This window comes from Corythoichthys intestinalis, chromosome 10 (genome assembly GCF_030265065.1).
Source record: "Corythoichthys intestinalis isolate RoL2023-P3 chromosome 10, ASM3026506v1, whole genome shotgun sequence".
Lineage (NCBI taxonomy): Eukaryota > Metazoa > Chordata > Actinopteri > Syngnathiformes > Syngnathidae > Corythoichthys > Corythoichthys intestinalis.
The window spans coordinates 25,296,785-25,313,721 of NC_080404.1; the positions used below are offsets into that span (position 1 = coordinate 25,296,785).

The following is a 16,937-nucleotide window of genomic DNA, read 5'->3' on the forward strand; positions in this document are numbered from 1 at the left end:
TTGTTGTTGTTGAGTTGGGCTGTGTTTGTGGACAAAAGCAGTCGTGTTTTTCTTGAATGACGGCTCCATTTTTATTTTTGTTATTCCCTGACAAAGATGTTTTTTCATTTAATTTCTTTGTTTAGACAATGTTGAGTGATCCGAAGACAAATGTTTATTTTTTTTCTAATCCTGGATAGTTGAGATGATTCACAAGCTTGTATTTATTGTGTATGATAATATAACTTAAGTGATGTTGAAATAATGAATTTAAAATTGCTCATAAAATCTGGACATTTTTTCTGGAAGTTTTCAAAATGTTTCTTTAGTAGTTTTTAAAATAAAAGTTTGAATTGAACGGTGTAAGCTCAACCAATACACATAAAACTTAGTATAAATCAATAGTTTTTTTCCCGCATTGGTCATTATAAAATGTCCCGTCCCCAGCAAAAAGTGTACATGCGGGTTATGCTTATGCCTACCAATGTTGAGACCAAACCTACGCCCATTGAAATGTTAATTTCAATGTGTATAAAAATATAGAGGAAAAAAAACTGGCCAGTCTAAAATGTCATCATAGATGCCTTTTAAGTAAAAAAAACAAAAAAAAAGCCAAACATTTTTTAACTGTCATTGAGATGTAATACAGTATTTAAATATCAAATCAAAATAAACATTTCTAAATGTTTGAATGTCATTGTCTGGCCAAATAATTAGCTATTCCCTAAAACTACTAAAAATACATTCCAAGAGACAAGTTTGCAGCAAATGTTGGACTTTATTCCACTTGCAGCAGAAACCATTAACGTGAACTGCTTCCTCTTTAATTCATCCTCTTTTTTTCTCCCATGCCTTCTTTCTTCCAGCGACATGAAAAGTCATGCGGCGGTGGAAAAAAATCACCCAAAAAGTGAGGCTACATGCGTGCACGTCACGGGTAGAAAAACGCTGAAAAGTGGACACTACCGTTCTTTAGGGCACACTCACACTGTGGGGCATTTGGAACTTTAGTCATATCTGCTCAAATAAACACAAAAAGGATAAATTCATTTTAGGAAGGGGGGGGGGTTCAATAAAAGTGAAATCAACTCATTCACTGCTACCATTTTGACTGTCAAGAGTCGATGTCATCATTGTACTTTTATAAGTTTCCACTAACTCTTTCGGTGCCATTGACAATGATAGAAGTCCAATCTTTCTGAAGTGGAACGGTTGCCTTCTATTGCTGTCAAAGGAAGCCAACCGGTTGAAAAATAAAATTTGTTCTTCCCCTGGCCAAGATGCACCCTGCCGCCAACCAATGTGTATCAATAGTAGATGTCCAATCCATTTAAAGTGGGAGGGATGGCAGCGAATGAACGAAAGTTCAATTTATTTTGACACACAAAACAAAGCAAAAAAGCATTCAGACTACAGTTAAAAAGTTTAGAGGCACTTTTCCATTCAATTGCATGGAATGCTGTTTTAACTTTTTGGGGTGGGGTGTTTAATAAGAAAACTCTTCAATTTTGCACTTTCATGAAAACCTATTGATGACATCACAAACGCCCGGCAGCCAAAATGGATTGGACGTCTATGACAGGCAGTGGCAGCTCATGTGATCAAATAAAAAAGCCAAAACTAGGATAATTTTTTTTTTTTTTTTTTTTTACATTTTCAACTCATTCACTGCCATTGACGGCGATAGATGTCCAAACCTTTTGCATCATTGTCTCCAATGGCAGCCAACAAGCAACTGTGGGGTTTGTGGCAAAAGTGAGGAGCGAGCGTGTTAGACGTTGATGGCGTGAGCGTGCTTCTTGCAAAGAGGTTTGTCTTTCTTGGAGTAGAAAGGTTGACCCTCCAGGTTGACGTGGCACACCTGAAAACAAACGCAGGTTACAATCGCTAAATATGTATAACATCCAAAAATTGCTGTTATGCTGGCTGATGAGGAAGTGATAGGTGTCAAATAATGTGGCATCCAATCATCCTTCTGCTGCGAATTTAAATGAGTTTGTTTTTAGTAGACGTCCAATCCATTTGCACTGCTAGAGTTAGCGGTGAATTGGACGTTTATCATTGTCCTTGGTGATGATTTTATTTTTTTAAAATCTAATAATATTTTGACAATTTTTTGCCCTAATATTTTGACCTAATTCTTTATAAATTATCTCCCCCACCCCTGATCTTTGAGGAATAAAAGTAATACTTATATAAGACTATCTACTATAATAGACTATATAAAATATACTATATGAAAGACTATTATAATAAGACTTTGGCTTAGCATAGGTGCACGTGTCCTCACCGCACAGACGAAGCAGGTGTCATGCCAGGTGTGTCCGAGAGCCTCGATGAACTTATCCCCGGCTTCCACCGGGAAGTCACAGCCGTGACACTTGGTGCTGAACAGGGCCACGTAGTCTGAGGAGGCAGGACTTTGTTAACGAGACGCCTATTTGCGCGAGGGCGGCGGCGCACCTTTCTCGCAGTACGGTTCTCCGTCCTCCATGTGGAAGAGGCTGTTACCGAAGGGTTTCCCGCAGGCAGCGCACACGAAACAGGTGGTGTGCCACGTCTGTCTCAGGGCGTGCATCACTTCCTGCCACCAGTACAACAATGTTAGTGGCAAAGGATTTCAAGGTAGGACTAAAGAAAACCATTATGTTGATCATCGGCCATATAAATCAAATTATATTTATTGTGATAATCCGCTAGGTCTTAAAAGTTTAGCTGGAAATGTGTGCATTGAAAATATTAATACTATGGAAGTGTGTCACTGTATGATTGTGTTCCAAAGCAAAAACGGATGTTTGCAAGCATCTTATTTTAATGCATTACAGAAATAATCTGCCTTCATTAAGGACTACACAAAAAATGTATTGTTTTATAAAAATACCATTAAAAATGAAATTAAAATATTTATATTTTTCCATTTTCTTTTTTATTTGAAATATATTTTAACTAAATAAAATGCCCAGTGAATAAGTAAACTGGTTTTTTTTTTTTTTTTTTAAAAGAAATTAACAAATAGTTTAACAAATAAGTAATACAAGAAAATATTTACCATTTTCTTCCTTTTTAAGTAAAAAACCAAAAACTTTTTGCAATTTTATTAATATATATATATATATATACACACAGTATATATATTTAAATAAAATGCAAAATAATAGTAATAGTTAATAATTTTTTTAAAAAAGTTTGAGAAGTGTATATATGTTTTTTTTTAATTAAAAAGCCAGCGTATACTACTAATTTTAATCATTTATTGATACACAACAGTATAAAAGGAATACCCTTTAAGGCAGGGGTGCTCAAGTCCAGTCCTCGAGAGCCCCTATCCAGCTTGTTTTCCATTTCTCCCTCCTCCAACGCACCTGACTCAAATAATCAGGATCATTATCAGGCTCCTGCAGAGCTTGCTGATGAGCTGATCATTTGATTCAGGTGTTTTCAAGGAGGGCGACATGGAAAACAAGCTGGATAGGGGCTCTCGAGGACCGGACTTGGGCACCCCTGCTTTAAGGTATACTTGCTGTGTTTTTCGCCTTTTGAAAGAAAACATTTTGACACCTTACCCCCATGATCTTGGTGCTGCAGCGCGCGCAGGTGGGGGCGAAGAACTCCTCGTAGCAGTTCTCGCAGTAAACGCTGTTCTGTTCCTCCACGAAGCTGACGTCAGCCAGCGACATGTTGCAGTAGTGGCAGTTGAACTCTTCGGGGTGCCACGAGCGACCCAGCGCCACCAGGAACGGACCCCTAAAAATGCCAGAAGCACATTGTGGAAAAATCTCAAAATAGAAATACGACAGACGTTTTCATTCATACCTGATAATACTGTTGCAAGCACCGCACAACGGCGTGCGGCTGCTGGCCGCAAACCTCTCGGCCCGCTGCGCCACCCCTCTGGCCACGGGGGGGAACGGGGCGGGGTTAGGCGCCACCGGAGCCGCCGGGGCCGGGTGGTCAGGGATGTACTGGGGTGGCGGCGGTGCCGCCTGAGGCAAAGGGGGCGCCTTAAGAACAGCTGTGGTGGTCTTGCTCGGGTCAAACTTGTTGGCGAAGGAGCTGTCGGTCACCCAGGGTGGGCGGTTGCCACCGGCGTCCAAAGCCGGGGCGACGGGGTGGGGGAGAGGGGCGACGGGGTGGGGGAGAGGCGGTGCGGCTGGAGGAAATGGAAAGCGTCAGTCAAGCGGCAAAATTCCACTCACCGCCGTTGTTTGCTCACCTGCCGGCTGTGATGGGTAGATGCAGGCTGTACTGACCACCTTAGGAGAGGCGGAGCCCACCGGAATCTGGATGGAGCTCTGCTGGGTGGGTGGAGGCTGCTGGAAATGCTGAGGAGGTGGGGCTTGTGGAGCCGGAGGTGTTGCAGGTGCGGGCTGACCAAATTGACTGGGGAGAGAGCAAGGGATGATGACGATGATGTATTGAACTATTTTACAGCCATTGATAGCAATAGACACCCAGTCCAACTGGATTGGACATCCATCGCCATCAATGGCAGCCAACGTTAAGGGGTGAAAAACTGAAAAGATGGGACTGTGACGATGATGGCGAAGATGAGGAGGCAGGAAGAGCGCTCAGCTTAGGCAACGGGAAAAAAATAGCAGAAGGAGTGAGTCGATGATGGCATCATTTAACCTTTTCTACTCTTCCATCTAAACCTAACATGGCACTCAGTGATACCATGACGTATGAAATGTGAGCAACATAATTTACCTGTTTATAAAAATCCATAATCCCCATTGAAAAGCATAGTACGTACCAGCCAAATGATAATTTAAAAAAAAAAAAAAAAAACATTTTGAGACTTTTTATTTTAGAAAAAAATATTGTTCTATTTTCATTTTCAGTTTACACAAAATTTGAGTTCCGAATAAGTTGACCATAGGTACCACATATATAAAGCTTGTTGTTCTGTGTGCGATGTGAGGCAATGGCGGCAGGTGTCGTCAGTTTTCGGCACTTTTGTGTCATGCCATTCAATAAACGTAAAATTATAGTGTATATGTGATATCTATGGAGTTGACGCTGAGCGTCATATCAAAGATATATTTGTAAGGTTAGATGTCGAAAGGGTAGTAAGTGAGGCATCGGACATATCGTTATACAATTATATATTTTCTCATAACAAAAACCTTTTAAAAATCGGACCAATCGACAACGCAACTTAGGGCACTTGTAACTCAAGGTATCAATGTATTTTGGGTACTTCCTGGGTGTATATTTGACCTCCTGTCAGTGCTCTTTCATGAGGAAACAGTGCCCCTAGCTTGCTTAACATACAGCATCTGTGTACACTCACACAACACGTTAACTCTCTTATTGCCATGTTTTCAAAAAAAGACAAACCCTTCAGTCGGAACCATTTTTGACAGATTTTGAAAGGCCCGCAGAATTATGTGTTCTACGATTATGCATGCACGGAATCTACAAAATGAAAAGATTCTTCTTTCACCAGTGAGAAGAGTTTGATTGTATCTTTTATCATTCTTTCGTAATAATCAGGCAAATAGGGCTTAGTTCTCCAACTTCTATAACTCAGCTGCTTCCACCAGAAACCTCACATATAAAAATAGCGCATCGCTGCCATGTAATGCAGGTTTTGCATCTGTAAAATTGTTTACCAAGTTGATGATTGTACACATCATTGGTATGAATGTTTGGATTATAATGATGAATTTATTCGACTCTGGCAGTGAGTGAGTTCATGCGCGCTAAAGCTGTGCCACATAACACTCAAGAAGCTCCATCAAAGACGACAAGGAAAAGTATCAGCATGGCATGACGCTGGCTGGCGGTACCTGGACACGGCCGCCTTGTGCTGGACGCCTGCGGGCGACTGATGCTTCAGGCTGTAAGTGTGGGGAAAAAAAGAAAACACCAGAGCAAACATCAGTGCCGCACGTGGCATTCAGGAGCTGTAGAACGCCATGTTCCACTAAAGAGTTTGATGCTCAACATCAAGTGAGCCGTCAAGCAGCTCCAACAAAAAGACTTCATTTTCACATTCAAAAAAGAAGTGAAATTTCCAATCCAAGAAGCCAAAAAATGGCAGAGGAAATAAATAGACCAATACTTTCTCAGAAGTGAACTTTCCCAGCTGCATTTGAACGCAACACAACTCTCCAGTCAATTGCAGTCCTGCTCACACTGTTAAACCCATTAGTGTTATTACAACTCCATTGACGGCCATAGGCGTCCAATCCATTTGGAGCATGCAGCAGTCGAACGTCAATCTATTGCCATCAATCGCTATAAATGAGTTCGTAGCATGCAAGACTTAGTATTTTTAGGAAAATGCAAGGACAAAAACAAAAAAAAAATTGATAGCACACACATACCTGACAAGTTGTACGGTTTCGGTGTAATTTGTACAAGTGAGCACTGATTTTTAAATGTGTACGCCGTACGTTCAAAATCTGTACGTTTTTCATGCATTACATTTTTTTTTTTCTCCGTTCGGATTTTGTCACAGTTTCAGCAACGAGACAATGTGCGTTACTATGCGTTACTACGTTGGTTGAATGAGGCGAGAAAAGTCAGAGACACGGAGAGAGAAGAGTGTTGTGACGCTGTAGCAAACGGGATGCTAGGCTAGGTGGCTCCAATATTTCCTGACTGTAGCCGACAGCCTACAATCTCCGGCTAGATATCACATGCATATAGAACTACATGCGAAATGACAGACTCGGCGGCGTTGGTAAACAGACGCCATTTTAAAGCAGTAGACCTCTCAGAAAGGCTCTCAGTGAACGTTCCGGCGAACCTAATTAACTTTTTATCCAAAATACTCCTAAATCGGCAAAATATTTAAATCTATCTTTACATGATGAAACAGTTTTAAAACTTTCACATGTCGAAAGTAGACAGAAGGGAACTAATGCAAAAACGGGAGCAATTTTAACAACTTTTCATTCACAACATTAAATGACTTCCAAACATAGCAAAGGTTACTTTTTTTTTTTTTTTTTTTTTTTAAATGAAAAAAAAAAACAATAAACATGAAAGGTAACACCAGTTACTTTGCCAACTAACTAATTACTCTTACATTCAGGTAACTGAGTTACTAACTCAATTACTTTTTGGGAAAAGTAATTTGTAACTAATTACTTTTTAGAAGGAGGATTAACACTGGTCATAAAGGTGCAGTCTGCAGAATAAAAAGCTATGCTGTGACGAAAGCAGAGATTTTATTCTGCCAATTTGTTGCGGAACACAATTTGCCTCCAACTATTGCTGATCACTTCTCAGAATTAGCAAAACAAATGTTCCCTGACTCAAAGATTGCATCGGTAAGTTAATTTTATCAATTGACCTTTTTAATTTATAATTGGACACACTAACGAACTACCTTCAAGTCAAAGTGAATTACGAGCTGAAGTGCAGCCATATAAAGACATGATAGAAATTGCCAAAACTGCTACATACAATTATAACAAAAGTCATTGTTAAATTTTAGTAATCATGATGTAGCTGAAGGTATTGCTCTTTGATTGCACCAGGTTACAGTGGGGAGAACAGGTATTTGATACACTGTGGCAGTGTGTACGCCACTGACATAACATACAGTAACATACTGTTACTCACTGTAACTGTATGTTACAGTGAGTCAAAGGATAGACTATAAAATACTACTGCTCGTCTACAAAACACTTAATGGCCTTGGACCAAAATACATGCTTGATTTGTTAGATTCCTGAGACATCTAGAACCCTAAGGTCGTCTGGAACCGGTCTCTTGCATGTTCCAAGAACAAGAACCAAGCAGGGTGAGGCAGCATTTAGTTATTATGCTCCTCACCTCTGGAACAAGTTACCTGAACGTCTGAAGTATGCTCAAACTGTTAGCTCCTTTAAATCAGGGCTAAAAACGCTTTTCTTTAGCACTGCATATCCATAACTGTCAATATATTTCAGTCTACTTGCTTTCTATTCCTCTTGTGCTTATCTCCATTGCTGATTTCAATTATTATTAGTAGTAGTAGTTTTTGTATTTTTATTTATTTTTATTCTATTTGTGATTAAATGCGATTTTTATGTATAATTTTATTTCCTATTTTGATTGTCTTGGTTTTTACGTAGTATTGATTTAAATGTGATTTTTATGATCTTCATGTGATGTAAAGCACTTTGAATTGCCTTGTGTTGAATTGTGCTATATAAATAAATTTGCTTTGCCTTGCCTACAATATTACCAATAAATTCATGTTATTTTAAAAATTGAGTTTTATTTTTGTTTCATATTGCACGCCATATACAAAGATGTAAGATTAGTCACCCATTTGTAAGGGCATACGTCACTATTTGTAAGATTGCCAACGGCCTGGGGTTGACAGGTATGCACACATACAAATAATTGTGTTTAGTTAGCTCATCACTGCGATCTGAGTTGCGCGACCATCTCAATAATGCTGTGACCATGACGACAGATCATCAAAACATAACATGGAATAAATATCAATGTGACCTTGTTAAACGTGATCATTAACATTTTTCAACGCCAAACGTTAACAATGAGTACCTAATTAGGTGTCCGATGAGATTTGACAAGTCTGCCCTACAGTGACACATTGCGGTATATACTGCTCATTACAAGACGAGATCGTGCAAAACATTCTCAAAAAACAAAAGACTCAAGAGAAAATATTGTTCACAATATACAATTAATTTCAGATTAAAATTTCCCAGAAAAGTGGCATACTTTAAAAATAAGGTAAACATTCTATATTAATGAAAACTATATTTGGTCTAACTTCAAAATATGTAACTTGTCTGTAAACTTTTCTATTCTTAAAAGACTGCGACTTTCATCTGGTGGTGTCATTTTGGTAGAAAATTAACTTAATTTTGGTTTTAGTGGGGAGTGGCGGTGAGGTGAGCTGGGCAGTAGGGCGTGGCTTGGTGGGAAGGGGCGGGACTTCCTGCGCAGGTTCCCAGGCGCCATTGACACGGCCTACCTGCTAGTATTCATCATCTCATCTTCCTCATCCTTCTCTTTTTTATCCTCCACAACTGCAAGAAACAAGAGATGCAAATGTTGAGTGATGTACAAAAATTACTTCATTTATTTCGTCACAAGTTAATATTTTTAACGTATGCGTCAAATAATATAAAAATCCACAAAAAAATTATAAGTCCTTCCATGCTGAAATAATGGGTTTTCCTATGTCATTTTTCTGTTGGTTTGTGTGCTATGGAAACGCTTGTTAGATTCCTGAATAAAGATCTTGATATGGCGGAAAACACTCAGGTGACTTGAAGTTCCGCTCTGAGACCCCCAATTTGGCCAAATTTAAAAATTGTCCTATATGCATGTGTGATACATCAATGTAAAGCTTAAAATCTCAATTTTCTGGGGGAAGAAAAATTTTGAACAGGAGGGCATTTTAAAAATAATAATAAACAGCAAAACCCTAACTGGAGGTGAGAGCACGCGAGAGCATAATTAAAGACGCCATGATTTTAACGAGATATTATCGCGCACTTACCTCTTTTTGATCCAAAAACTCCATGTAGTATGTATCACCGAGTGTGAGAACACAGTTGTGAATGGCCACAGCTGGATTTGGGGGGGATTTTATGGGTGAAACATGGTAATATAGCAAGGGTCGCGATGCAGAAATCGCAGACATCAAGGAGTAATCGAGATTTTCATATATTTACCCTTTAAATTTTTTTTTTCTTTTCTTTGTTTGGATTATTTATCATCTAACATATCGGGCAAAATGCGACAGTAACAAAAAAAAAAATTCAACTAAGCGATAGTTATGAGGTAGATATCCGTGACTTTTTTTACAGACACCAATTTTTTTCAGTGACGTCATTTGTTTAAAAGTTAAAAATATGCGAGTGAATAATTTTATAGTCTTTTTTAAAAAAAGTTTTTAAAGTCTCTTTTTTAAACTAAATATTAGACATCAATTATTATTGCCAAGCTAAAAATGACAGCCATTTCGAAGGCTAGGTTGAAACAAAAGCGGTTGCGCGACGTCTGTAAACAGGGGTTTCCAGGGTGAAACGGACAAATTAAAAATAGTTTAGGGGCTTATTGCGCCATGAATCTGCTATGGCAGCATATAGACATATTGTTCAATCAAACACAACAGTTCTTTTGGCTTAAAATACAGCAGTTTATTTTAAAGAGGGGTGCAAGAGCAGAAACTGCTTTTTCAGCCTTGTCTGTGTTTTCCGCCATATATATATATATATATATATATATATATATATATTAAGGCTGTCAAAATTTTCGCGTTAACGTGCAGTAATTAATTTTTTTAATTAATCACGTTAAAATATTTGACGCAATTAACGCACATGTACCGCTCAGACAGTATTCTGCCTTTTGGTAAGTTTTACAGCAAGGCTTTTTGTACTAACAGCGAACTCTTGTGGTCGCTTTGCGACATGGTTTATTGTTGTCTTGCCAGTTCAATATGGCTGCAGGACGTCTCGGGCTGACGCCTATGTTGTAATGTTGTGCTTATATGATCCTTGGACAAGATTTGTCCGTAAGTATGGTTGTTGTAAATAATGTACATATTATGTTAGTAAGCAAAATGTTATATTTTTTGTATGAGACGCTTTTTATGTTTTGTGAACCTGTATAGCGTGCTAAGCTAACGTTGTTGCTAATGCAATGCTTGTGTACTTTTTTTTTGTAGTTTTACGACGGTCTAAAGAGGACAATGGTTTGAGGCCATTTTATTAATAAATCAGATGAAAAAGAAAGAAGTCTGATTATTATGGCGTCATTCACTAGCTGTCTAGCTTTAGAAAAAGTAGCCACTTCGAAGTGTGGACAGCATAGACAGATTTAAATGACAGTAGAGTGAAATGTCCACTACAGTCCTTATGTACCGTATGTTGAATGTATATATCCATCTTGTGTCTTATCTTTCCATTCCAACAATTTATTTTACATAATATATGTATGATTTACAGAAAAATATGGCATATTTTATAAATGGTTTGAATTGCGATTAATTACGATTAATGAATTTTTAAGCTGTAATTAACTCGATTAAAAATTTTAATCGTTTGACAGCCCTAATATATATATATATATATATATATATATATATATATATATATATATATATATATATATATATATATATAATGAATATACATCATTATACAAACAAGTCTATGATACAGATTTATACATTAAAATGTTTTTTTTTTCTTTAAAAAGAAATTGACACAAATGAAGCAATTTGACAATTTTTTATCGCAATTCAATTCCATTTTTTTGCATCCTATTTCTTGCCTTGTTGCATTCCACTTCCCGTTCCCATCATGTGGGCGAGCGCCAGGAAGGTTTTGGACTGCACGCCAGCTCCAGGTGGGCGGCGTCCTCGCCCATCCTCATCCTCCTCTTCTTCGGCACTCAAGACTGCCCGGTAGACGGGTGAGGCGCTGTCCACCGGACGCTCTGCTAATGGACTGCAACCAGACACAGAGGGGACGCCGCCACCGCCAACCCATCCGCATACGCATAAGACCGCCACAAGAAGTCAGCATGGGAGCTAGGGAGCTTACTTTTTGCTTTTTGGAGGGGGTTGTGCAGGTATCACAAAACTAAGTTGGTCAAATGAATTAAAAGGCATTAAAAAAAATAGTAGAAAAACAATGTTAAAGCTCAGTACAGAAGGAGAAAAGGGAGCTCAAAAATTTGCTTTCATTTATATTCGGCACAGTTTTTAGTTTAGTTTTTTAAATCAGCATTGAGCGAAAAATAAAAATTGGCAGACATGTCACAAATCGCTTTTTATATTTAGTAAACTTGATAACTCCAGTACTAACTACTCGAATACAGTGACTCCGGGGCTTTATGCCTTCGGCTTAGGTGTTCAAATCTTCATGTTAGAGGTCTCAAAATGCACAATCCAATACACACAAAAGTGTTAGATATAGGGTTGCAAATTTCCCACAGAGGTTCCAGAGGATCTCAAAAATTTCAACCCATGCATCCTCATCAAAATCCAGCTACATCCCCTATGAGGTTTTTTTTTTTGGAAGTTATTTTTAACCCTTAATAGTGCACTAATTGGTTGCTATTAAAAGCGCAATCCAACATATTTTGATTGTCAAAATGAATTGGATGTCTAGCGCCTTTAATGGCCCTAAAAGATGAGGAATAACAGCCAATCCTACCAGTTAACTGGTCGGTATCTGCTTTGCCGTCAATAACAGGCAATGAGTAATACTATATTATAATTAGAGGTGAGAATCTTGGGGCACCTAATGATTCGATTACGATTCAGAGGCTACGATTCAATTATAAATCGATTACTGATGCACCCCCCCAGATATTGGCTGCTTTTAATGTTTCATACATTAGTTACAAAAATTGTACAAAAATCCTCTCAGGTTTAAATAAACTACTATTTCAGTATCAAATTAACAGTTCAAAACAGTAAATAAAATACTCAAGTCCCCATTCTGTATCAGCAGCTTTGAACTACATTCAATTAATGTTGTGAATCAACTGTTAAAATTGTTAAAATTGCTCCTGTTATTCCATAATTTCCCTTCTGTCTACTTTCAACACGTGAAAGTTTTAGTATTTTAAATAAAAAGGTATAAAAAAGTTCATTAGGTTCGCTCGGAAGGTTCGCTACAACAGCCTTCCAGAGAAGTCTACTGCTTTAAGATGGCGGCTGTTTACTAACGACGGCGCGTCTGTCATTTTGCATCTAGTTTTCTATACATGTGCTGCTAACGCCGCCGAGTCTGTCATTTCGCATATAGTTTTTTTACACGTGTGATATCTACCGTAGCATTATGTGGGCGTAGTTTGAAGCGGCTGTCGGCGCAGGCAGGTATCTTTTTTTTTTTTTTTTTTTTTTTTTTTTTTATGTAGCAGCATGAATTGAGCCAGAGCCGTGAATTGAGCATGATGTTTACTCTCGGTCCATTCCTCACTGCGTCCCGAAGACCGCGCTGACTGTGTTTTAGTTCCGCTTTACTTGGCATATTTCAATAATAGCAATTTGGATGTTTGTGAATCGTTCTCGAATCTTCCACGGCCGAATCACGAATAATCTAAGAATCAGAAATTTCGCACACCTCTAACTATAATACTACGAAATTTCAGCCCAAAATCATAATAATAAAATAATACTGATGCATTGGATTTGTATAACACTGAAAAAAGTGTGTCCGGGAGGATTTGAAGACATATAAAATACTCTTCAGCACAACAATACGTTAGTCACATGACTGGAGATCACTTTTTCCTACACACCCCATCCATATCTTAGCTCACTCCTTTTTCCCACCCACTTCTGTCCATCAAACAAGTGTCACAAACTGACAACACTCAAACAGGGTTCAGCACCGTCCGTGCACTAATAAAGTTGCCAATAAAGGCGTCACCGCCGCTCGTAACTCAAGCGCAAAATCGGGGGATGGTTTACTCTCACCCGACGGCGTCGTGTCCCTTGGTCATGGTCTGTCCGGCGATGGCGTCCATGATGGCGTCCTGAGAGTACATACTGATGGGCGTGTTGTACTGGGCGTGGATGATAGTAGCTTTCCCCCCGGGGCCCGTCACCTCAATGGCCTTGTGGGCAGCGGTGCTGCTTTCCTTCAGCACCGCGCTGGCGCTGATGGTGGGGGCGGGGCTAAGAGGTGAGCAAGTCGCGTGGGTTATAAGAGAAAAAAGTGTGTTTTCCCTAAACGTGCATGTTGGCAACACAACCTCAGAGCGATTCAGGGGTGTTACATGACAGCGTTAAAGAATTTATACGAGCTAAACAAGTTTCTGTGTTAACAGAACTTCAGCAAGGTGTGTGAGCGCATTTAAGCAGGATTTTAGTTGTGGTTAGAAAGCGTTTTCAGTGTTGAAGTTAAAATTTTAAATTTACATTTTAAAATGTACTTTTCTAATTTTGTATTTACTGGAAAAACTTTTTTAATACAATAGATGCAAAATAATATTTTTATCTTATCATTAAACACATTTACAATGAAATAAATAATGATTGAACTCTCAGTATTTGACAGCACTCAATATATACAGTACTGTGCAAAAGTTTTAGGCAGGACACCTGCCTAAAACCTTTGCACAGTACTGTATATTTTTATTATATTATGTATATAAAGAATATACTGTATGTATATATTTTCCCCAAGTGGAAGCTTCCATGATCCTAATAAATTTAATAATTAAAAAATATATATATAGTACTGTGCAAAAGTTTTAGGCAGGTGTCCTGCCTAAAACTTTTGCACAGTACTGTATATTGTATCCACAATGGTGTATATTTGACAACATTAATAAGTATGTTTATATGGGAGAGCATTTTAGCAGTAGAATATTATTCCTGAAAAAAAAAAAAATTAACCCAAAATGATTTAATTGGGGTTTTTGCAAAGGCATATCAGGTGAATGTGAGAGCATTGATTAGTGCGCACGTCTGTTTCAGTAATGTTTGTGAGAGGTCATCGTGAATTGTATTTGTGACGAGCACACACCATCTCAGCCCCCGGCATCAACATGCTCCCGCCAATCAAATGCCGGCTGGCACTGTGTGACCTACACGCCGAGCATCAGACGCGTCGGCGGCGACTGTCAACGTGAGACGGCGAAGCGAACATTTTTCAGTTGGCCGTGTTTGTGTGATGAGTTGAACGGGCACGCACACACCAAGACGTTTGTATCGTTTGAAATGTCAACATGGCCTTTTTAAATACCAGAAGCAAAAAAAAATAAGGCAGTGTAAAAAATGATTTATTGCTCTTGCTTAATGCTAAGCTAACTTTAGCATCCTTGTCTTGTTGATGATTTAAAAAAAAAAAAAACAACATGATTATGATGTAAAATTGACTAAGGGCTAATTAAACAAATATTCTAGTATTAGGTCTGTTATTAAGACAATTAAAGGATGTCTAAAGCATATGTTTCCCCCTGGTGGTTGGCTAACTACTGCTTGAAAATTTTAAATGGTAGAACAAACAACAACAACAATCAAATTAATCCTACAGGCAAAAACTGGTTAAAAAAAAAAAAGTTAAAAAAATAAAATTAAAATAAAAAAATACATTTTCGAGTTATTAAATGAATGGCATACTAATTAAAATATTTAATAAATAATTAAAATTAATTAAAATATTTAATAAATAATTGATTGATGAACAGCAATTGGAAAAACAAAACAAAAATATGCAAATAATAAAATAAACAATAGAATAATTAACAGAGAGCAATTGGAGGGGGAAACTAATGCGGTATAGATGGTGAATTAACTGTAATTGGAAAAAATCGTTCATTCTTTTCATCAGGTAATTGATGGAATATTTAATTCAATAAAAAATTCTAAAAATTAGTTGACAATCCTTTAACATGAATTGATGATGGTTAGGCATTTAACTTTAATGCGTCAACAAACCATTTTCTATTTATGCATTTAGTACACTACTGGCACCATCACTTACAGTAACTTTTATTTAATATATATTTACAGTCATTACGAAAACAACCCAACATGGCTCTTGCTCATTTTTTTTAGTAGCACCATAACACTGCAACTTGAAAAGGAAACACACCCCAAATTAAAGTAGCTTCTTCTCTGAAACAACATGCTGTACAATGTAAATCCAGCACTACCCTGGCAACACACAAACTTAAAACTCAATGCACTCGGCAACCGGGTACTAACTTGGGCGCGGGGGGCCTGAAAACCTGGTTTTGGCCATAGAGAGAGGGCGAAGAATATACAATGAGAAAGATGAGGGGAAAGAGAGGGATCATTAGTCATGTGACATCACTTTTAGTTGGCGTGAAGAGTACGAGAAAGGTAAGAATGCGTGTGTGTGTCATCAGAATGCGAACATCATGGATGGTTTCTACTCTGCCATTCAACATCTAAAAAACGCAACTCCACTACTGCGCTCGTTTTTGATAATTTTTGAAAAAAAAAAAAAAAATTTTGACAGCAAATGTTTGGAAGCCCTTGCTTTTCTCCTCCGTGTGTTGCTGGTATCAACACTTATTATTACGATGAAACAAGACAAGCACAGTGGCACCTTGACTTATGAGTTGAATTCACTCAATTTACTTCGACATCAAATCCGCGTTCAATTTGAAATAAAGCTCTGACTGTTTGAATAATAGACGCACTCATGTTGGTGAAGGCAAAGAAAAAGTCCTCTGACTCGCGCATTTAAATTTTGCAGCGATTACGTTTTTTCAAGCATGTCATGATACCGATTTTTTTTTCCAGATGAAAATTAGATATATATTACATATTACTGTTGCACCGCTACCATAATTAGGCTACCGATGCAAATTTGAATATACTTTTTTTATCTTTTAATACTAAATTACAGCATATTCAAATGTAAAGTCATTGCTCTCATGGCTGTTTCACTCACTGGATGTCAATGACAGCACCAGACGTTCAATCCATTCAAAGTGGAAGGGGGTGGCAGCAGACTTCAAATAGGTTGCACGTCGACCAGTGATAAACACATTTCAGTTCACAGCTAAAGGATGATTGGAACCCCAACATTTGGACGTCTACCAGGATTTTGGGAAGGGTGAAGCTGGTGGACATCTTGAGTGGGTCGACCAGCGTTTGGAAACCAGGGGACCGTTTACATGGTGATGCACCAAGAACACGACAAACTTTATGTTTGCATTTACATGGTCCTGTGCCCATTCGAATGACGTCGCAATTCCGCGTGAAAACAATGTAATATTCATGCCAGGTCCTAGAGGCCAGTGCAGTTTTACAAGGCGACAGCCAATAATGCACTTCCTAGACAACAACCTCCTCAGGGTGGAAGACAACATACCTGCCCACTTAAAGCAATGGCCTTTTTCCCCCCCCACATTATATTTTGCGGTTTTATTCATGGTTTGTCTGTATATTTAATTTTTCTCTTGTATTTATTTTAACTTTTGCTTCAAAAGGCCCAAAAACACGAAAATCGAATATATTTAAATTAAAGATGTTATAA

At 38.2% G+C, this 16,937-nt stretch overlaps 1 protein-coding gene across 3 annotated transcripts in view; it reads right to left on the reverse strand.

The window, feature by feature from the left end:
- Positions 1-708: 708 nt before the first annotated feature.
- The window catches only part of LOC130922624 (LIM domain-binding protein 3-like), a 53,402-nt gene continuing 37,173 nt past the window's right edge, over positions 709-16,937 (reverse strand). The window contains exons 6-16 of one of the 3 annotated variants that reach the window (XM_057847508.1): positions 15,635-15,657; positions 13,397-13,597; positions 11,239-11,414; positions 8,927-8,981; positions 5,772-5,822; positions 4,193-4,359; positions 3,793-4,129; positions 3,543-3,723; positions 2,443-2,563; positions 2,270-2,385; positions 709-1,840 (exon numbers count right to left, since the gene is read on the reverse strand). In XM_057847508.1, the coding sequence (XP_057703491.1) occupies positions 1,751-1,840; positions 2,270-2,385; positions 2,443-2,563; positions 3,543-3,723; positions 3,793-4,129; positions 4,193-4,359; positions 5,772-5,822; positions 8,927-8,981; positions 11,239-11,414; positions 13,397-13,597; positions 15,635-15,657 (1,518 nt within the window). In that variant the 3' untranslated portion in view covers positions 709-1,750. The remainder of the gene's footprint in view (positions 1,841-2,269; positions 2,386-2,442; positions 2,564-3,542; positions 3,724-3,792; positions 4,130-4,192; positions 4,360-5,771; positions 5,823-8,926; positions 8,982-11,238; positions 11,415-13,396; positions 13,598-15,634; positions 15,658-16,937) is intronic. The other 2 variants (XM_057847509.1, XM_057847510.1) reach the window with 2 other exon arrangements.